We start from the raw sequence: 21,482 nt of genomic DNA on the forward strand, positions 1-21,482 counted from the left end.
GATCGAGCCACCATCGACTGTCAGTCCTACTCAGTACGTATGCGTTAACTATACTTCTCTCTTATGAGGCAGCAGTGACTGTATTTTCCCTTTCCTCATCCTCTGCGTTAGAGGAAACCACTCCCCAGACCGGATGTCATGAAGTCAGCGTCGCATCGCCGGCCAACTGGGATACAAGGGACGAAGACCGGAGGGTCCCATGGGTCCCATGGATCAAGTCGGCCTGACAGCTAACTTACGAGGAGAGAGTCGTCTTGGCCTCACTTTCTACAAGCTGGGGAGATAGAAGGAGCAGTGAGGTAGAGCGCAACAGTCAACATAATCGATTGCAGGCTCTAGAGGACCTTTCATCTTTCTCAAAATCAGAATACCCTGCTGATATGGAGTGCGCAGTCTGGACTCGCAATGAGACCCTGAGAGACTCCATCCAGGCTCCACCACGAGCCCGCAGCCGAGTAAGTGGATGGAGAACGGGCAAATTACGGAGCACTGTGCTGTGCTTTGTGCAGCAACACATCAATCACTACTACCAGAAGATATGCATTCACCTTCTACACAGTCCTGTACAACAAAATCAACCCGTAGTATAACGATTAACCATGTTTATCCCCAAGCACCTCAAGTAATAAATACATCAGACCACGCATCACCCCTGCAGGTGCCAGCCAGGCAACCGCCGTGCGGGGTTAACCAACACCTATAAATCCAGCTCCTTCTCCCCAGTTCCCAACTCGGATAATTCCACCCTCTCCACTCTCCACTCTATGCACAATCCTGCATAAAATCCCAGGTGAGTTTATTTGGTCTTCTTCTTGAGATTCTGCAACACCGGGGATGCAAATGAAGAGACTTCAACCCTGTGATGGTCTTCACCCAAGACAATGAGCCCATTTCAATGAAACAGATGCTGAGATGCCCTGTTAAGACTGGAGCCTGACTTCCTTGTGTGGTGTCCCGTGCGTTGACTGACTGATTTCAGTCGATTCCCAGATTACAAATTCAAGCGACGGGCTCTGTAGCGTGGTATAATCGTTCAACATTTCCAAGGCCCTCGTCTAAAGTTCTTATTCAAATCGAAGCTCAACGATACATAGTTATACTCATAACATTTCTCCGGTGAACGAGGGAGACATCAAGATTTAATATGTATGAGCATACATGCTAGGTCTCTGAAGCCGCTCCAGTCATAGTATCCAAACATCATACAGTCCATAAATTCCTGAACGCTAAATCATCACATCGTAGATTTCGTACTGTAGTGTAAAAGTCTTTTCACTGCGTGCTTCAACCCTCTAGGGTCCGCACGGTACCCTTCTCTGGGTCACTCTCAACAACTTCACCGTCCTTGCCGTGATGCGCCGTCACTTCCGCCATGTCCGCATCATGTGCCACATCGAACTGACGTCCCAACCGCTCCGGGCCCAAGAATGTCACCAAGATCACATAAGCGAACACACACCCCATGAAGATGCAGATCACCTTGCCGTACTGGTAGCGCTTGGCTCCAGTGTCAGAAGGTGGCAGAGGGAACCGTTCTCCGATCGTTGACTCGATCGTGGAACTGGCTGACGACACTAGATTGCCGAGCTGGTAGGCTGTACCCACCGCGAAGGTGCGGATTGAGCCTGGAGACAGCTCCATCAGATGGATTGGAATGACACCCCAAGCGCCCTGCACGCAGAATTGCTCGAAGAAGGCGGCGGCCATGACATTGGTCGAGGTAACAAAAGTGTAAGGGTAGAGGAGGGCACCGCCGACGATACTGATCACAATAATCGAGAATCGTCGGCCGAAGATCTGACTCGCCCAGCCGCACAGGGTGCCTCCCGTCAATGCGCCCAGGTTGGCGACGACTTGGGTGACAGTGACCGCATCAGCCGAGAAGCCAAATTGGCTCTTGAGCATGGTCGGATACAGATCTTGCGAGCCATGAGACTGCATTAGTTAGTAAGTGGACGCCAACAATGAACTGTAGAAAGTACACACCATGAAGTTGAAGCCCGCCATGAGCAGAACGAGATAGATCAGGAGCAACCAGTGTCGCTTCAATGCCGTCCGGCCCTCCGACAAGAAAGTCGATGTCACTCCACCCCGGACAGAGTTTCGAGTCCTCTGGCGTTCGATGAAAGCATCTGTCTCCGGCAGGCAGAGCCGGTAGATAATGATGAGGACCGGAGGGCATGCGCCGAACCAATACAAGGGTCTCCAACCGTGCGAGGTCGTGTCAACCAATCCGCGTGCAAAAGCCGTCGCCAGCAGATATCCAAACGCATAGCCTTGCTGGAGTAAACCGGATACGATACCACGCGCCTCCATTGGACAATCTTCAAGCGCAGTAGCCGCGGCGTTGCCGTATAGACCCCCCATGGCAATCCCAAAGAGAGCGCGACAAGCCAGGAACTCACGATATGTATTACAGAAACCTGTTCCCAGCTCCAGCACAATGAACATGATGTTGTTGACAATGAATGGCCATTTACGGCCCCATCGGTCGGCAGCGATGCCGAAGGCGATAGCTCCCACGGAGCGGAGCATCAGCACGAGGGTGATACCCCAGGTGATATCTGTGACTGACTTGTCGAAGGCCTCTGCAAGCTGGGTGGTCGTCAAGGATACGGTAAAGAAATCGAAGGCATCCCACGTCCAACCAAAGAAGGCGACCTAGGAATGCGATTAGCAGTGGACGGGCGGCGCGGAGGATCTCGAGTCACCTACACCAAAGAAGAGCCATTGCTTGCCACTGAGCAATGTAAGGGCCTTGATGGGATTCGGAGCAGGGTTCACAGGAGGTACCAGGGTTGGGATTCGAGTTATCAGGTATTTTCCGACGCTCATTGACGGTAAATCGTCTTCGTCCGAAACATGATGCCGGACTGCCCGTGAGGGCCTGTCCTCTTTCACATGAGACATACTGGATAGAAGAGCAGACTAATACCGTTTGACTGAAGAAGAAGCAAGAAAAGGGGCAGAGAACGAGGAGTGAAACGCGAGAAAAGAAAAAGAAAAGAAAAGAACCGAAATTTGAGACTCGGCCACAGATTTAAAAGGCCGACGTCGGGCAGGTGAATGTTCGCCGAGCAGCCATGAGGATGACAGACCCCGCGATTTCTCCTCGGGTCTAATCCAAACCTACCTAGTACCTAGCCTAGCTCAGGTGCTTCCTGAGGACCAGGCTTTGGTTAGCCTTTCGGACTCTTGCCGATCACTCACATGAGGCAATAGAGGCTGACACCTGGGCCGAATCAAAACCATGCGAGCATGCGAGGAAGGAGATAGATAGGAGGATTGGGGGGTAGGGGTTTCATCTGAGTCAGAACGAGGCAGCTGCTTCTCCGCCCAGACCCTTTCCTCTGTTTCTTCTTTGTTTTAATTTCCCTCAATCCCCTTCCTCCTCTTCCATCATGATGACTGAGTCTTCCATCTCAGATGATCAGGAATGGTGGCCATTGACTCTGAGTCTGTTCTGTTCTGTTCCATCGCCAAGCTTTTCCCCCGGAGGCCAAGAACCTCCCCACATTTCTTGTTCTCCCACAGTTCCATGTCTTCCTCAACCTCCGAGTCTGTCATGCCATGACGTCTTATTCTGCTTGCAGCAAGTGCTCTTTACTGCCAGATGGTTGAATTGACCAAGGTGGGATTAAATATTTACCCGCTTGTTGTTCTCCCATTTCCCATTCACATTGGCTGGCCAGGCCCCTAATGTCCCCCCATGTCCCCCCCCCCCCTCCTCCCCCAGTCAGTGCCAACGCGGGGTAAACTTGAACCGTGCCAAACCCTCATCGTCCATGCAAAATAGTGTTAAGCCATGGGTGCCAAGTGGGCGCCCACCGAAACTCAACCACTTGAGTGTTGAACCTTTTTTTACCTTTTGCTTTTCTTGTCCTCACCCACGCGGTTTCCACTACTGCGAACCTATTTTTTTTTCTCTGGTCATGTGGTGCCACGCGAGCCAATATGCTGGTGCCAGACCCCAAACATTCCTACCCACTCACTGCTCCTTCTAGCTGAGTCTATGTAACATCACCTTTGGTCCGACTGGTCGGCCGACTCACTAAACCAGGATGCCGTCGCTCGTCCACCGACGGTTTCGCACCAAGTCTCTTCTGAATTAGTCCACACGGGCAGTCGGACTCAAGAAGCAGTCCCTCTGGACCAATGGGCTGCTTGTCGAAGGATACATAACCAATTGTATCGGTACCTTTTCGGTTCGTTTAGCCAGCCCGTCCGGGCAATTGGTATCATGCCCTCATCATGCGTTGACTCAAGACTTTCATGAGTCGGGAACCCTTTCCCGATGGACTCTGCCCCCGCGCCAAATGCACATTCCCATGGGCCGTCTCACAGCAAAAGCACCGACTCGGATCACTGACCAGCCTGATTCTTCTTGGATACTACCGAAATCGGAGATGCTATCTAGTTCTCTTATCATTGCCGATGTCAATTAGCCCAGTGGTTTAGCTTCTGTTGTGGAGTAATGTCGCACTTCAGCTCCCTCAGAACTTGGGTTCGGAAGCCTGCATGGCTCCAATGGATGTGATGTTGATTCAATCACTCTAGCTCGTCATAACTCGAAAGCTATAACCTGGTTTGCATACCCTGTCTTTCGATTCAAGGCAACGACAAGCCACAGGCTTTGTCTAGCTACGGGCTCAGAAAGTATCATTGCCAAGCCGTTAATGGGTGTGGTGGAAGCTTCGAGTGCCAAGCAGGTGCTTGGAGGAACATTATTTCTTGGCCCAGTCTCGGCATGGACAACACATTTCTCGCATTCCATGTTTGAGGTGACAGGTTGGGTCGAATGATAGGTGACTGTAGGTATAACTCGTACGTTGGAGGTGAGCATCGTTCGAGCTACCATACCTTCTGGAGTGAGTGTCTATATGATGCTGGACGGTTTGTGATGCATTTTCCTGCTGATACCATGAGTACCGAGAGACTCTGCATTGAGTGATTACAGCACCATTGCGAGACTGTAAGCTATCATGCCCGAGGTTTGCAACATCCCCAAGTTGCATATGCAAACCTCTGTTCTCAATCAAACCCCATCAGATTCCTGCTCTATTGAACTTGCTCTATTGACCGAGCTGATGCCGAGCTGCTTTTATACAGAATGCAAATATATACAAGAAATATAACACAGGGTATGTTCATCACCTCATCGCTTCCGGAGCCGCTTGGACATTCGTCTCGTGGTCGTAGTCTGGGAGGCTTGGAGGATAGCATGTGTGTCCGCATCGTCCTCAGCCTTGACTTTGACGCCATCTTCGCTTGCTGCCCTCTTCAAGGGGATAGCGGTGGCCGTGGTGACCTCCGTCTTGACCTCAACACCGTCATCCTCTCCTTCCTCATCTTTAACCTCCACCTTCACCCCCACCTTGGAAGAAGTCGCCGCCAAGCGATCCGAGAAAGTCCTCAGATTCGCCGTGAATAGCACACTTTGCGCCCAGCCTGCCTCCTTCCCCCAAAGCTTGCGGAAATGATTTCCCACGGCATCGTACAACACCTTGTTAAGGGACTTATGCGACCCCTTCCCAAACTTGTAATCCCGCTGCGCAATCTGCCAGACTGTACATATATGTCCTTGTCAATGACATCCCTCAGACAGAGAAGCTGAAAAAAGAAAAACTCACCGTGCGTATCAACCGGTACCGCCTCACCCCACCCCAATCCCATCAAACAAACACAGTCCGCCACTTTAGGCCCCACGCCTTGCAACTCCAGCAACTTGGCATGAGCAACTCGATACCCTTCCCTCCCTTCCTCCTTCCATTCCCCAGCGTGACCCTCACCATCACCACCCAGCGAACCAGCACGTCCCAACGCCACCGACTCAGGATTCCGCAACCCCTCCAACCACCCTTTCTCCCGCTCCAGCGCCACAATCCGCGCCGTCTGACAGATATACTTGGCCCGGTACCCGAACCCCAGCCCGCGCAGGGTGGCCTCCACGTCTTCATCGGCATCAGCGTCGCCGACCATCATCTCCTCCGGGCTGGGGAAATCGTGGTACGCGCGGCCGTCGACGGTGGCCACGAAGGCGCCGTAGCGCCGGCAGAGCTTCTCGACCATCTGCGAGATGCGCGCGATGTTGTTGTTGCTGCTGCAGATGAAGGCGATGAGCGCCTCCCATGCGTCCTGCCGCAGAATCCGGATCCCCGTGAACTGCGGCGCCTTCTTGCGGAAGTTCGCGTCGTGCTGGGACCACCCCTCGTACAGGGTGGTGAGGTTGGCTGGGAGGTTGAAGTAGGCGGTCAGGAGGGGGAGGATGGGGTCGTCGTCATCGTTCGTAGGTTTGGGGTTGTTGTGTTCAGTTTTGAGGGCAGAGGAGGCTTTTTGTTGGTGAAGAGGGATGGCGGCGGCGGCGGCGGCGGCGGCTTTGGGTGAGATGATGGTCTTGGAAGGGTGAGAGGGGAGGTAGGTTCGGTAGTAGAGGTGGGTGGGGTCTTGCTTTAGGGACAGCAGACGGCCGTGCAGAACGCAGCGCCATTCGTCGCTGTCAGGGACATTGTGCCATCTTTCGAAGGGGTTGGATTAGCTTTGTGAGTACTTTATTGGATACGATACTGCAGCACATGGGACCCTGAGCGGCGAGGCGAGAAGGGAGGAGGAGTACTGCACCGGAATGATTGTCCACAGCGTAAGGTGGTGTTGATGCACAACTCGCTCAAACTCACGGGCAGCTTGCGCCATTCGGAGAAAGCACCTACTGTCATGATGAAAGACAATTGACCTCGTCAAGCATCTTACAAGGTTTCCAAAAAAGTATTTTGAAACGAAGATCACTCCCAGACGCCTGTAGATACCGATACCGATTCTGCCGCCCACTGGGGGTCCGATAAAGAAGGCGGTCCCAGCCGCGCTAACCGTTTTAAGGCGCACCCGGGCGGCTGCCGCTTGCTTTGGTCGCCGCCAGCGAGTTTTCCCTTCCCCAGCGCCGCAGCTCGACCACTCTCCTTCATCAGAGAGACGTCCTTTGCTTTCCATCTTCTCGGTTGCGCTTGAGGTCGCACCTTTGGAACCTTACTTCTTGTCTCAGGTCTGCTTCTGGAGCTTGTTTGTTATTTCCAGCCGACACTTGCGATCCCAAGGACGAAGGGGGGAAAATAAAGGAAGTGAAACTATTCTATCTGCTGGAGTTGTTGTTCACAATGAACGGTGATACGTATTCTGCCAGACGTGAGTTTTATCCCGGACACTGTAACCCTTATTGTGGGCTCACATGCTAACATTGTTTATAAAGCGGAGGCGGGTCGCTCTAGGGATTACTACGTGAGTTTACTGACATGGATAATGTTTATCTCTTGTCCATCTGCAGCTAGCTAACCCGACCGACGATGTACAGCGCGAAGAGCGTCGCGAACGTGGTGGTGAAAGGCCGGAGAGACCGGAGAGATCGGACAGAGGGGACAGACCGGAGAGAGCAGAACGGGGCGAGCGAAGACGGTCCAGATCGCCCCATTACAGCTCTCGGGGCGGCTCCCGACGCGAGTTCGAGGCCGACTCGTACTCGTCCAGCCGCGACTACCGCGCCCGAGAACGCGAGGACCGCTACTCCAGCCGCAGAGAAGAGCGCGATTGGGATCGGGATCGAGGCGACCGCCGCCGCAGAGACTACGAAGACAGACCCTCTCGCCGCGAGAGGGACCGAGACCTGTTCGAGGAGAGACCCCGACGGGAGGGACGGGAACGGGGGGACCGTGAGCGTGGAGACCGTGCTGACCGCAGCGGTGGTGCTGGCGGCGGCGGCGATCGTGAGCGCGAGCGCGGCGGCGGCGACAGAAGGGAGCGCAAGAGGAGTGCTTCGCCTCCACGGAAGAGGGAGCCTACACCCGACCTGACGGATGTCCTGTCGGTCTTGGATCGCAAGCGCCGTCTGACGCAATGGGACATCAAGCCCCCCGGCTACGAGAACGTCACGGCCGAGCAGGCTAAGCTCTCAGGTAAGCACAACGGATACTGAGTCATGATCGATCGCAAAACTAATTTATATGCAGGCATGTTCCCTCTCCCTGGTGCACCGCGTCAACAGCCCATGGACCCCAGCCGTCTCCAAGCCTTCATGAACCAGCCCGCTGGCAGCAGCACCGAGACCTCCGCCCTCAAGCCAGCCAACTCCCGCCAGTCGAAACGTCTTTTCGTCTACAACCTGCCTCCCACCGTCACTGGGGAGGCGCTGCTAGCCTTCTTCAACCTCCAACTCAACGGCCTCAACGTTGTCGAGAGTGTGGACCCTTGTATCTCGGCCCAGGTGTCGACCGACCGCTCCTATGCTCTTCTTGAGTTCAAGACCCCCGGCGATGCCACGGTTGCCCTTGCGTTCGACGGAATCACGATGGAGGAGCACGAGGCTGCCGGCAATGGCGATGCCAACGGCTCGCCGCAGGGCCTGGAAGTGCGGCGACCCAAGGATTACATTGTTCCTAGCGGAGTCGAGCAGGAGTACCAGGAGGGAGTTTTGTTGAACGAGGTCCCTGACTCGCCCAACAAGATCTGCGTGTCGAATATCCCCAACTATATCCCCGAGGAACCGGTGACCATGCTTCTCAAGTCGTTCGGCGAGCTCAAGTCTTTCGTCCTGGTCAAGGACAGCTCCACAGAAGAGTCCAGGGTAAGTGTTTCTGCGAATGTGTGGTTATGCAGATCTGACCTTTTCAGGGAATCGCGTTCTGCGAGTACGCCGATCCTACCGCCACGAGCATCGCTGTGGAGGGGTTGAACGGGATGGAGTTGGGTGACCGACACCTGAAGGTGGTGCGTGCCAGTATCGGAATGACCCAGGCCGCCGGGTTGGACATGGGCGTCAATGCAATGTCCATGTTTGCCAAGACGACATCTCAGGATTTGGAGACTAGCCGTGTGCTGCAGCTGTTGAACATGGTGACTCCTGAGGAGCTTATTGACAACGACGACTACGAAGGTATGTTTTGGTTCCTGGTTCTAATGAGGGCTTGTGGCTAATCGCATGGTAGAAATCTGCGACGACGTGCGTGATGAGTGCTCGAAATACGGCCAGATCCTCGAGTTGAAGGTGCCCCGCCCCTCTGGAGGCAGCAGACAGTCCCCTGGAGTCGGCAAGATCTTCGTCAAGTTCGACACGGTGGAGTCGGCCACGAATGCTCTGAAGGCGCTTGCGGGCCGCAAGTTCTCTGACCGGACTGTCGTGACGACGTATTTCTCCGAGGTGAGCAGTCTTTTCTGGGACATGAATCGGAAAAAACTTGCTGACGAAGCTTTAGGAAAACTTCGATGTCAATGCTTGGTAATTGCACCGGTTGTTTTTGTACCGCGTCTTTCCTCAACTCTCTCTTCACGATGCTTCTTAATTGATTTTAGGCAAGTCATGCCCAACGCCCGAATTGGGGACAGCCGATGCTCAATACCTGTACTGGTTGTGGGAAAGGGGGGAGGGGGAGGATCTCTATAATAGTGGCTTTTTTCGACCTAGTACTGGGTTACGATGTATCATAGCGAGAAACGATTACTTGGATCTGATTGTGTGTAATCCTCTGTAGCTGAGATCCTGCTTTCCGCTGCGATAAAATATACTCGATTGCTATGCTGCTCCTTGATAAGGGAATTGTCAAAGTAATACATGCTCTGCTTGCCAGCTAGCCGAGCAGGACATATACTTTACTATTCAATACAGCCACCGATTAAAACCTGCTCAAGCAGTCATACGCAACCGTAACTCTAAACAGACGTATCACTACACGTTACACAAAGGTAGATAGGTAGTATACACGTATATCACCTGGATAAGGTGACTAAGTTGGCTCATGCTCTTGCATGAGGTAGATACACAGATTCAATATAAAATCTTATCAACGGTCCTCAAAGCGTTCCTTTGCGTGTTCAGTTCCTCATAGGGTATGCGCTGCGACTATATATTAAAGTATCGATTAATGGCAGTAATCCTGTCCTTGACCTTCATTTTACGTCCCATCGATGGTTGTATTCTTCTACGGAATATACCTAGATAATTGAATCGGGAAACAAGAATTAATGTGCTCGGTGCTATAATCAGGACGTATAATAGGAGGATAAATATATGTGTATACCCTTGATTCCCCAGCGACCTAATGAACACCCGAAGACCCCATTAGAACCTCCATCACAAACAGAGAAGTCCCAGGCCCGGGTCATATACCACATACCCAACGGGCGTCCAACGGCGTACTCCGTAGCCCGAACTCTATAACTTGTACAGATCACAGCACGCGATCCGCGGAGGAGCCCTAAACCACGAATGAGAAGATGAAAACCGCCTCTCCCATTGCTGAACTGTATGTACAGTAGTACGTAATATGACATAAGATTCCTTGACCTCACAGAGCAGAACACAGATTTTTTTTACCTAGTCCAAGGACGACTGCTGTACTGTTGTTATTGTGGCGAATCACAAGCCCCAGCCACCAGCACTATATCATACATCGGTAGACAGTCCGTCACCACTCAATCCAAAGGAAGACTTATCTAGTACAGTGTAATTTACCACAGACTCTACAAATTACCCCAGACCAAGACCAAGCCACACAGACAAAAACTTCCTTCCAGGAACAAAGTAATTCTCGGAGAATTATCGCTTACCTACCTACCCTAAGGAATCGAACCACCTCTCGTTACTACACCGATGAAACACCGTAAATCCAGCAAGCCAAGTCCCAACCCAAGCAAACACACTCTCACAAACAAGCAAAGCGTTCCCAACGCCCATGCATGCATGCATGCATGCGAGCTTGCGTCCGCATCTGCAACGGTGGTACGGTGCCCCATGTTCCCTACACCCTACACCAAGCACCCATACCCTGAACCAAATCAAATCAAGTCCGATAAAACCAGGCGACGGCGACAGCAGCGGGGGAATCTGGAACGCCCCCCCAAACTCAATCTAATTTCCACCGGAAGGGCCGAAGAGGGGGCTTCTCACGCAACGAAACTACAAAGCCAAGGATAAGCGAGCTGCGAGGTCAAAGGAATTGTTCCTGCGGCGCGCCGGGCGCGGGGGAAAGATACCCGTTAGCGTTAGTTAGCATTTAGTGCACCGGTTAGGCTACGGAGGAAATGGGGTGGGGATTTCCACCTGGCACACTCCTGTGTATGCTTTATTAAAGTTTGGGGGGCAGGGGATATTCGTTCGAGTCAGAGAATATGATGGATGATGGGAAGAAGGAACTTGGAAGGATTTCTGGGCCTGTTGTTTTTTTTTTGGGGCTTTTCCCCTCTTTCTCTTTGGCTTGGCTGGCTGGATGGTTGAATGGCTGGCTCGGGTAGTTCGGCGGCGTTGGCGTGGACGCGGTGTTTCGGACGTAGGGAATCTTACTTCTATTCTGGTTTTCTCGGGGAGTCGTCTTACTTCTTGATTGAAAGGGTAGGAGAGAATGTACAGCGTAGAAAGATGTGTTGAACAACATAGTATAGTATAGGTTAACAACCAAAGAATCATCCAGGGTATAGGTACAGCCGTGAAAAACATATGCAGTTCATACAAAATATACATCAGCACTTTTTCTTTTTCTCTTGACGCAATGCTCCGATGTTCACCCCAAAATTAACCCCCAGACAAATGCTCCATGCTCCATGCTCCATGCTTCAAACAAGTTAGCGTCACTGGGATCCATTACGTGGGTGTGCTTGCGCAAAGGTCGCTTGCGGATCCCACTCGCGCCCGTGGGCCTGCGACGCGCTCGGCGGCCGGGGCGACGAGAAACTCATCGTCGGGCTCACGTATCGCGCCTCTTGGCTGTAGCTGTCGTGCTCGGGGCTCCGGGCCCCCGAGGTGCGCGCCGGGCTGGGCGATCGAATCACCGGCTCCGGCGTCTTGAAGGCGGGCGGCGGCGCCCCGGAGCTGTCGAGCATCTCGTAGGCGCGCGAGTCCGGCGTGCGGCGGGCGTCCGCGGAGACGAACTCGTTGGGGTGCGAGACTTTCGTCTTGAAGAGGCTGGCCCATCCCAAAAACATCGACGGTCGCGCAAACAGAATGAAGTTCCAGAAGCCGACCAGCGACAACAGAATGAGCACCGCCAGGAGGGTGGCCTGGTTGGGCAGCACGTGCTTCACCTCGGAGAAACACTTCTGCTTGTCGCCCTCCGTGGCGACCAGGCATGCCACCCAAGGGAGGAACAGCTCGGCGTTGGCGGGCGTCATGGCCAGTTTGTTGTCCATCTTGATGAAGACCACCGCGAAGAAGATGACGTTACCGATGATGATCAGGATCAGGGTGACACTGCGCCACTGCAGCTGGATGACGCGGCGGACGCGGCGGTAGGCCTGCCGGGCGGTCATGGTGCGCACGCTGGCGCTGTAGGACGGCAGACCCGAGCTGTTGGTCGTGGGGTTCTTGTCGAAGACCGATTTCACGTAGACGTGGATACAGTACAGCATCGTGGCCAACTGCAGGACCAATGCTGCCGCAGAGAAGGCCACCACGGGAGCCCAGTAGTCCCGGTTGCTGTTGTGCACGTTGATATGACATGTCCCTCCGAATCGGTAGGACACCCCCGTCAAGCACAGCATGACAGTCAACCCGATAATCGGGATGCCCCAGCCAAAGATGAAGGCGCCCCACATGAACTTCGTCCCCAGCATGACCTCCCAACAAACCTGAAGGTGGAAAGCCAAAGTACGAATGAAACCTGCGCGATTGGGTTAATGCTGGAGCGGACAATTGACCGAGAAAAAGAAACACATACTCCACGACACGGCTACCCAGCCGCCGAACAGGAGTAACGAGCCAGTGAAAGCACACGCGACATCCGAGTACATATCGTTCGGCGTAATTGCATTGAAACACTGCTCCGGCTTAATCCCTAGAGGGATGATGAAAGCAATCTGCGAGGCCGGTCAACATCGTCCCGTTCCCGTAACTGCTCGCGTGCCTGCGCACTTACCTCGATGCAGCAGATTCCCAGTGTGAAACATATGCTCAGATAGTGACGATTCGTCCATTTCGCAGGCAGGACCGCATATGATACTAAGAGAAAGATACAAAGAGGCAGGATGGCAACCCCAAGCCAGCCGGCGGCCTGGGTTTGGTTGGTCATGTCTAGACAGCCCGTGCGTGATTAGCGATTGTTCCCTCATATCTTCGACAGATATGCATACCATCGCCGTATGTCCATGATGACAATGGGCACGGCAGGCAGCAAGAGACGTTGCCTTGAGCCGTGCTTAATGTTTCACAGTAACGTCCGTCAATGACTGAAGGGAAAGCACATCGTCAGCGTCGCACACGGGGATGGACCGGAGAAAAACATACATCCACCGGTCGACGGGAAAAATGACTCTTGGTAGAAAGGAGCCGGACATAATCCGTTTAGTGTCGTATTGCTCATGATGTGTGTGTAAGGGCCGATGTCAAGTATATTCGTCGATCTCAATGGAGGCAGGTGGTGGCGAGATTGTCATGTCCTTTGAGTGGGCGAGATTAATAGGGTTGCCAGCAACAGCGACTCCGGACGTGATACCCCTCCGCAAGAGATTCACAGCCGTGCATGCAGGGAGCACAGTCGATCGATAAGCATTAAGTCACTGCATGTGGACACCGGGCAGATCGAGAGAGAGTGTGTGTGCAAGTGGGAGCGAACGGACATGGAGGGGGGGGGGGGAAGGAGGGGGGAGACGATCAGATATACTACTTTCGATTAAACGATGCGCGCTGGGAGACTAGAGTATGGGACCGTCCCGGAGGTGCCACCAGGATCCAGAGATTCGGTTGGGGCACACCTCGAGTTGCCTCTTGCACATCTTGGTTACTCAGTTACTCATACTTTTTCGAAAAGGGTCCGTGTGGAAATCCCACTTTTCCAGTCGATTTCCCTCATTGCGCCGAGCTTAACCTCAGGGGCACGATGGAAAGGTGGAGTCAGTGCAGTGCAGTGCACCGACAGGCTTGCTGCGACAACGCCAGGGAAGGAAGTAAAGTTCCACGCTCCGTCGGGGATTCCAATCGACCGTCGAGGTGCATGAATATCGATGGAAGGAATTAGACGAAGAAAGGGACAGTCTAGCCATTCATTAGTAGTATCGGTAGGGCACAGCACAGCCTGGTAAAGCGGGGGTTTTTTTCGAGGAGAGAGCGAGACTTCGAGAGAGCGCGAGAGGGTAAGATGCCATCGGCGGACAACAATGTGTCAAGGAGCCCTAAGCCCGGTTGGGTTAATTCACCTGCAGCCTTCTGCATGGGTATAAACCAATGCTCTGCATTATTGGGCAGGCCAAGTGTCGACACGACCCACCGACACCCAAGGATCGGAAACAGAACGTGGGCTGTACCTCATGGGTACATGACTGACGGTCATCAATACCTTGCTCTTACGTAGTATGGTACATAAGTATGGTACATGGCTGCTAGCGAGTTTCACGCTGTGCGTGAGACTTTGAGACTCAAAGAACCCAAGAACCTCATCCCAAATGGTTAACTCCAATTTTCGGCCTCTTCCTAAAAGAGTCTTCCCATCCCGTTTGTAGTGGCAACCTGAAGCAGGGTTTCCCTCGCCATCTGACGCGCCTGGACGGGTTTCTCTTCCCCGAACAATTCTATTATGTAGTGTGACCACCAGCCTTGTCCATTCCATGGATCGATCCCCTTATCATCAGTAATCGGGATTAGTACGTAATCGGCTCCCTCCTTGGGATGTAACCTTGGGGTAATATTCAGGTTCTCGCTACATTCCCGAGCCAGAGAAAGGTTGCCGACCAGGTGTCAATTCACCTTGGTTGGCTAAGTTTGACGAGCATTACAGGGCACAAGTGACAAGACAGCAGACAGCACTGGCAGGCAGGCAGACGAGCAAACAATAGGTAAGAACAGTCGACTGTACCGTACGACTCAGTTGCCTCCGACTAACCAGGTAAGTGACCACCTCACGACCGACCGCGTACCTTACAGACCTCCTCGTATGCGGGCAGGGGTTGTCAGCATTATGGCTGCATGGCTGCATGGCTGCATGGCAATAAACTTTGAGCTGGAGTAGAACTAACCCGGGAATGGAAGCCTTTCCTCCCGCTAACGCAACCACTTCCCATGATAGGAGGAGCTGATCAACCATCCTGGTCGGGTCGCTCGGTCAGATTGAAATGTGCGGCCTGAGTTGTTTTGACTTTTTATTGCCCCTGTGCACCCTAACTCTAAAGAGATGGTGGCCGCTGTCAGGTTAGCATGCGGGCTTCTACCGAGCATTACATTGCGCACTACAACATGTTTGGAGCGATCTTTTGGCCGACAATAAGACAATAATCTAGCATCGTTAGCAGTTCTACGAGATGTTTGTTCTATTGAAAAAGCTAGGCTGCAAGAACATGTACACGTACACGTACCGGTACCGTACAAAGTATTTTCGTCAATAGGAGCCTAAATAAGTAAGATGTGTGACACTAGCCTGGACCCAGTCTCCCTCTTGCAGTCTAATATTAATGGATATTAATGGCTCTATGCTCGCTAATCTCCTCCTCCCACATTGTCGAATCTAGATCTTTCCCCATCACGATGTGCATTGACCATTGTTGACTGACAAGGCTTCTCGCGTTCGACTCTGCAGCAACATGCTTGCCTTCGCGATGTACTCCTCCTACGTAATCATCCAAGGCAGTCCCGTAAAAATGGAGCCCATTGAATTTCGCAGTGCGAGGCAAGGGGCAAATCACTTGAAGTGTTGACTGCTTACTGCTACTGCTGGCTCAGCTGTAAGCGTGCGTAGGATGTCTATCTTCGCTGCTCGGTACTGGCCGCGTCTAATACCTGCCGCGCTGCTGCTGATCGACACTGAACTCGGAGGGAGTTTCCACGGTACGAACCTTCAACCCTCAACATCGTGTTTCCTTTTTCGTTCCGGCAACGGAGGTCAGTCCTGGCCTTTTAGCTTGAATGAGCTTTTGCGCGATTGAGTATTGATTGACAGAGCCACTTCACGGTCTTGGTGCAGATAGTGGAGGCAAATAGCTGACGATCATCTTCAAAGTGTTGATTCTGTTGAGAACCCGGTAGATGGACCTGCGGATGAATAGGATTTTTTTGAGTTTTGAGTTTTGTGCCGAAGCTCGCGATAGAACAATTGAGTAACCTTATTATTACTGTCTTGTTGTCGTCAGCAACCCATTTTCTTTCCACCCACGGTTTCACGGCATTTCATGCTGCCCGTCACCTCGTGCGGTCCCTGTTTTGGTGGTGTTTCTTGTCGCATCCTTGCCAGTTTGCGACTTTGCTAGTTTAGGGGCACTGCGACAGTAGAGTCACGCATCAAGCGATAGTGTCATTGCACTATGTCTTTCAGAGCACGTCCGGCTTTGGACCTGACACGTAAACTGTCGCAGTCGTTAGGCACTACGGAGTACCTACCTACCAACCTGGGGAGTACGACTATATTTGGCGACCAGCGACGGATGCCTATGTCTTCGACACTGACCACCTTCCATCGCCAATTCCACCTCCACATCCGCATTCCATCCACATCCAATTTCCTTCCCGCGTGGTTAAGGTTAAAAACATGTCCACAATTCATCGCCAACCGAGAAAAACCAGCTAAATGTGTCGTCATCCCGGGCAGCGCTCGCAGTCTTCCCGTTCGGCTATGAGCCTGTGGCACACGCTAAACGCCCTTGACGCCCGTTCGTGGAAGTTTCCATCGAAGCTCGCATTGAGGTTATCGATTAATCTTGCCGACGGGATCTTGATTCTCCCTTACCCCTTTTTCCAGTTCCTCTTCATCATATTGACATTACTCCTACACTTGACATATCCGCGCTAGTTAGGCTGCTACTACGGAGTATTCTATTTATCCTTTCCCGGACTTGTAAGGTTCTGCTTGGAAACAGGCAGATCTCGTTGCCTTTTGTCTACGATATGCGCCAGTTGCAGCTACTAGTATACGGCTCCCGGGACGCTAATGGATCTGCAACTACCTGAAAAGACAAGACTTTGAGAAGCAAAGATGATCACCATCTGCAAAAACGCAAAAACTGCAATAGTAGTCTGGCAGTGTCACTACTACTGATGGGATTTCACGCGCTGAGGCATATCTTGCAGTTGGAGAACGCAGCAGGTACCGGAGTAGAGTGTGGATGGAGGAAGACAAAACACACAGGATCATCCCGAGCATTTGGATTCGCCATCAGGAGCGAGTTCCTCGTATTCGGAGATTCTTATTCTTGACAAACTTCTGACTGAGCCTGTTATGCCTGTGTAACAACCCAGGATTCACCAAGAACCCTAAAGGATGCAAATTTAATGCCAATGATCCTGCTAAGGCTCAAATCCAGAGTAAGAACTATAGCACGTTGGCCAGGTACGGTACTGTACATACAGTACAGGGTGCATGGTGAATTGAAAGGAATGCATTTCTATTCCCTTCCCCGCTGCTTACATCTCTTTTATGATACGTATTTACGGAGACAATGAAGCCACCAGAGCAGTGGACGACAGTCTAATAAGAATACGCGGGGGGAGGCAAAAACGGGCCTATTCTCGGCCAGCAAGGGTGTCTCGCAGGATTTCTCGCTATTGTCAATATCGAATCCCACCGCCTAATTCTCGTCTACGACCACTTTCCGACTGACATCTCTCGTGCTCAATTGGCCACCTTCACCCCTACCAAGGGATTGCGTACGTCAATGTCACTTGACCATCGTTGTCCAAACGAGGGGGAGTGACATGACAGGAAAATGATTTAGCAGCCAGCTTCGCAACCTGGGGCGATCATGCGACAAGAGCACGAAGAGTTGATGCCAACGACGAGGGACAGGAAAGGGAGCCTTCGCCTGTGCGTCCGTCCCTCTGAAAATCGCCCAGCAAATCCAGTGTTTCCTCCAGCATTCAAACGGTCAATTGGCTTCCCATGCAAACCAATCAGTGAGGGAGAGTCTGGGCTTTGCGTGATGGCGGCAGGAACGGGGCTCGACGACAGGGCAAACCCCGGCTACTCATAGGCTCCGTCTCAAACGTGCGTGCGTGCGCCCGCGGGTCTCGGACTCCCAAGATCTCACTTTCTCCGATCTCACTCTCGGTGCGATAGTGCAGTGCTATAATGCTATAGTGCTATATCATTCTTCACTATAGATGGGGTTTTCAGCTCAGCTCTTTTGCCTCCGCCTCTCTTTCCATTTTGAACCCTTTCTCCGTGCTCCTGATTTGACCGCACCCCTCTGTGTTCAGACGCTGCTTTCCCTTCTCAACCTCGAATCATCATCCGTTGTGCGCTTGCAACTGTGCCAACTATGGCCGCCTGACGTTATATGATCTTCGTGATCCCTGAACTGTCGATGGCTTTTGGGTTGGGTCTGGAACTTCCGTCGCCCGTGCAGCAGCCTCTTAAGCGCGATAGAGAGATTGAGTGGCTGCGATCCTGCACGGACTCCCTCTTCCCTCTTCCCAATGCCATTGCCTCATACCCACTTTGTGATAGCCACGAATGACGATTCGGGGTGTGGTCCCGACGGTGCACTCTTCCACGAGCTGGCTGGATCTAGTGTTCTCGGTGGATTTGTGATACATCACGACATGTCCCCACAACGTCCACTCTAGTACTCCGTACTGTGTACTGAAGATTGACTCGAGCAGCACGGGAGGGGCGGGTGTGACTCAGTGCTGTTCAGCAACGACGGATTTATCGAGCTTGATGCCATCGCTCCATATGACATGAACCGGGGTTCTCGTGTCGCGACTGCTGTGTGCTAAACCATCACTTACCTTCCGAGGTTTAATCACTTATTCAAGGCTGTCGTGCCTTTGACCAGGCATCGCAGAGGATGTTCTACAGGAAGAATGTCGCTCTTCCATCTCTTCAGCCATTCGCTCCAGCTGACAGCAGCGGCAGCAGCAGCTCTCCTCGACACGAGGCGAGATGATATCGATCCTGCAGGTCTCGATCATCGGGTTTATACTCTGATCCAGCCAGAACGGCGGTGTGATTGCTGCACGATACGTGGTCTGAAATGTTCCAGGATGGCGGGGTTTCATTCCATCATGACAGTACCATGGGGCGTGCAAAGCAGGCACGTTGCTGTTCTCGACGTGCTCTTCCACTTCGTAAGCCAGGGGTATGCTACACGAAAGTAACTTCGTACCTGCATACGACGTGCCGGGAGAACAGCATTCAGGTTCAATGCTTTGATATTGACCTTGGAGTAGGGTCATCGGCGTTTCCTCCTATATACGGACTGCAAGAACGCCCAGTTGCATATCACATCTCACAAGCACGTACATGATCACGAAGTGCATCACGTAGGAAGTACAGGACCGCACGGCTACAACGTTCGCGCCACGAAAGCTCCGGTACATCTACAGTAGGATCGAGTCGGGTTACACAGTGCCGGAGACAAGAATACTCGGGCATATACGACCTCAGACGGAGTACTACGAAAGTACAAGAATAGGAGCAACCAGACTATAGAATAGCCCGGAATCCTGAAGACGGAGGAGATTTCAAACAAATTATGATTCAATTCAATTTCAGCTATGTTAACCACTTCGATATCTCGAGAGCAGAGTCGGAAAGAGGGATCTATCCAAAATGAGAATTAGCACGTTGGGTCCAAGTCTCAAACCGGCAGAAACAGCAATAAAGGTTGGCGTTGAGATCAGAAGTCCAGTTAGATCATCGAGAATAGACCCAGAGACCGGGTAAGGTCCCCAAATCTACCTCTGACATAAGAGGTACCAGAAAATAAATAAAGTAAGGTGTGTTTCATCATTGTGAAAGGCGAGGATTTGCACGGGGTGAGTTCATGGGCAGTACTAACCTAATGGGCAAACACCGAGGGAGAATCGCGTTGCTGAGAACGACAGTACACGAGATCTGTCCCTCGGATGATTTTTTGATTAAGAAGAGAGAAGCAACATAAGCTTATCCAAATCTTCAGCCCAAAGGGCGTTGTCGTTGTCAAAATAAAACTCAAGGTATAACCCAACAGTAGCAAAAGGGAACAAAAAAAAACTTTCAAGCCAAGAATAAAAAGAAAGGCGCCCGACCCTCCCGAAAAATAAGCGAGCTTTTTTTCTGCCGGTATCACATGACCATACCCACAAACCCACGAAATTAAAGGTCATGTGACCCACGATCCCGCGAAGAATTCTGACCCCAGCGGATTCATATTTGATCCCTCGACAACCACCACCAGCTTTTTTTTGCGTCCCGACCAGAACAACACCACCCTTCGACAACCAACCCCCTTCACCACACAAACAAAATGGGTCGTCTTCACTCCAAGGGAAAGGGCATTGCGTCCTCCGCTCTCCCCTACAGCCGTGCTCCCCCGGCCTGGTTCAAGGCCTCCTCCGAGCAGGTTGTTGAGCAGATCTGCAAGCTCGCCAAGAAGGGTGCCACCCCTTCCCAGATCGGTGTTGTTCTCCGTGACAGCCACGGTGTTGCCCAGGTTAAGCACGTTACTGGTATGTTGCCTCAAAGTAAGAGGGGGTTGCAGAGTTGTTGCTAACGACCGGGAAACAGGTAACAAGATCCTCCGTATCTTGAAGTCCAACGGTACGACATCACCATGTTGAATTCCGGAACCCCAGTTGCACCAGTACCTTGAGATTCGTTGGAAGTTGAATTTGGAAGATGGATTGGAATCTGGGAGTTATGGAGCGAGAGGAGTTATGCGCCGGGATTGAAATACATCCACACCCAAGTTGGTTCGGCAGCGTGGACGAATGGACTGGTTCGCTTTCGCATCTTCACTCCAGCTACCTATAAACGGTAACTGGAGGAAGACACGAAAGCAAAAGACGCAGGTTGAAACTACACCGAACCGTCTTGAGGGGAAGGGGGAATTGAAAGAATATTCCCCCCCAAACCCAGAACCATCATCGCATCCTCAAAACCCATACACCACTCTCATCCACAACTTGAACTTTCAACATGTCTCAACCATCTCAAAACACTGGAGGGAAGGGAAATTCCGACCCAGAAAGAAAAACCATGGTCCAATTCACTTTGCGCACTATGTTTTCTCTTCTTTGGGTCGCTTCCCAAAACCCCGTATTGCCTCTGCTTGGTCAAACCTAGGCTGACAGAGTGATTTCCCCTTAAACAGGCCTTGCCCCCGAGCTTCCCGAGGACCTGTACCACCTCATCAAGAAGGTATGTTTTTTATCCTCCAAAAAATGGAAAATCAAATCAGACCCTAATGATGAACAAGGCCGTCGCCGTCCGCAAGCACCTTGAGCGTAACCGCAAGGACAAGGACAGCAAGTTCCGCCTGATTCTCATCGAGTCCCGTATCCACCGTCTGTCCCGCTACTACAAGACCGTCGGTGTCCTCCCCCCCACCTGGCGCTACGAGTCCGCCACCGCCTCCACCCTCGTTGCTTAAGCGACTTGACGTCGTTGGGTCCCCTGGGTCTGGGTTCTGGTGTGGTTGTGACTTGCCTTCGTGGTTGGTTCTGTCTTCTTTTTTCCCTTGTGTGTGATCTGGAAAGGGTTTCGATAGGGGAAATGGAATCTATGTTCTGGCTATGATCAAGTCATGAATATCAAAAATTTTCACGACCA

At 52.2% G+C, this 21,482-nt stretch overlaps 5 protein-coding genes across 5 annotated transcripts; 2 read left to right on the top strand and 3 right to left on the bottom strand.

The window, feature by feature from the left end:
• Window positions 1-1,230: 1,230 nt before the first annotated feature.
• On the bottom strand, window positions 1,231-2,896 carry ASPACDRAFT_1901131 (sugar transporter family protein). The gene is made up of 3 exons (XM_020198762.1): window positions 2,716-2,896; window positions 1,987-2,661; window positions 1,231-1,935 (listed from the first exon to the last, which is right to left on the bottom strand). Exons 1-3 carry the CDS (start codon window positions 2,833-2,835, stop codon window positions 1,285-1,287), a joined length of 1,446 nt encoding a protein of 481 aa, XP_020056067.1. The 5' UTR covers window positions 2,836-2,896; the 3' UTR covers window positions 1,231-1,284.
• Window positions 2,897-5,155: 2,259 nt separating this feature from the next.
• ASPACDRAFT_43360 (8-oxoguanine glycosylase OGG1) lies at window positions 5,156-6,713 on the bottom strand (the record flags this gene model as incomplete). The annotated part of the gene is made up of 3 exons (XM_020201239.1): window positions 5,156-5,565; window positions 5,631-6,514; window positions 6,580-6,713. The coding sequence occupies 3 exons, from the start codon at window positions 6,711-6,713 to the stop codon at window positions 5,156-5,158; spliced, it is 1,428 nt and encodes a 475-aa protein (XP_020056068.1).
• Window positions 6,714-6,916: 203 nt separating this feature from the next.
• On the top strand, window positions 6,917-9,414 carry ASPACDRAFT_119403 (splicing factor u2af large subunit). Its single transcript, XM_020196246.1, has 7 exons — window positions 6,917-7,176; window positions 7,241-7,269; window positions 7,343-7,940; window positions 7,995-8,608; window positions 8,656-8,917; window positions 8,970-9,181; window positions 9,237-9,414. The coding sequence occupies exons 1-7, from the start codon at window positions 7,149-7,151 to the stop codon at window positions 9,261-9,263; spliced, it is 1,770 nt and encodes a 589-aa protein (XP_020056069.1). The 5' UTR covers window positions 6,917-7,148; the 3' UTR covers window positions 9,264-9,414.
• Window positions 9,415-11,604: 2,190 nt separating this feature from the next.
• On the bottom strand, window positions 11,605-13,040 carry gprM (the record flags this gene model as incomplete). The annotated part of the gene is made up of 3 exons (XM_020205234.1): window positions 11,605-12,632; window positions 12,690-12,828; window positions 12,888-13,040. 3 exons carry the CDS (start codon window positions 13,038-13,040, stop codon window positions 11,605-11,607), a joined length of 1,320 nt encoding a protein of 439 aa, XP_020056070.1.
• Window positions 13,041-20,161: 7,121 nt separating this feature from the next.
• Window positions 20,162-21,480, top strand: ASPACDRAFT_78683 (40S ribosomal protein uS15). The gene is made up of 4 exons (XM_020205235.1): window positions 20,162-20,380; window positions 20,439-20,471; window positions 21,025-21,071; window positions 21,130-21,480. The coding sequence occupies exons 1-4, from the start codon at window positions 20,179-20,181 to the stop codon at window positions 21,301-21,303; spliced, it is 456 nt and encodes a 151-aa protein (XP_020056071.1). The 5' UTR covers window positions 20,162-20,178; the 3' UTR covers window positions 21,304-21,480.
• Window positions 21,481-21,482: the final 2 nt, after the last annotated feature.

Source organism: Aspergillus aculeatus, assembly GCF_001890905.1.
Source record: "Aspergillus aculeatus ATCC 16872 unplaced genomic scaffold ASPACscaffold_8, whole genome shotgun sequence".
Classification (NCBI taxonomy): Eukaryota; Fungi; Ascomycota; class Eurotiomycetes; order Eurotiales; family Aspergillaceae; genus Aspergillus; species Aspergillus aculeatus.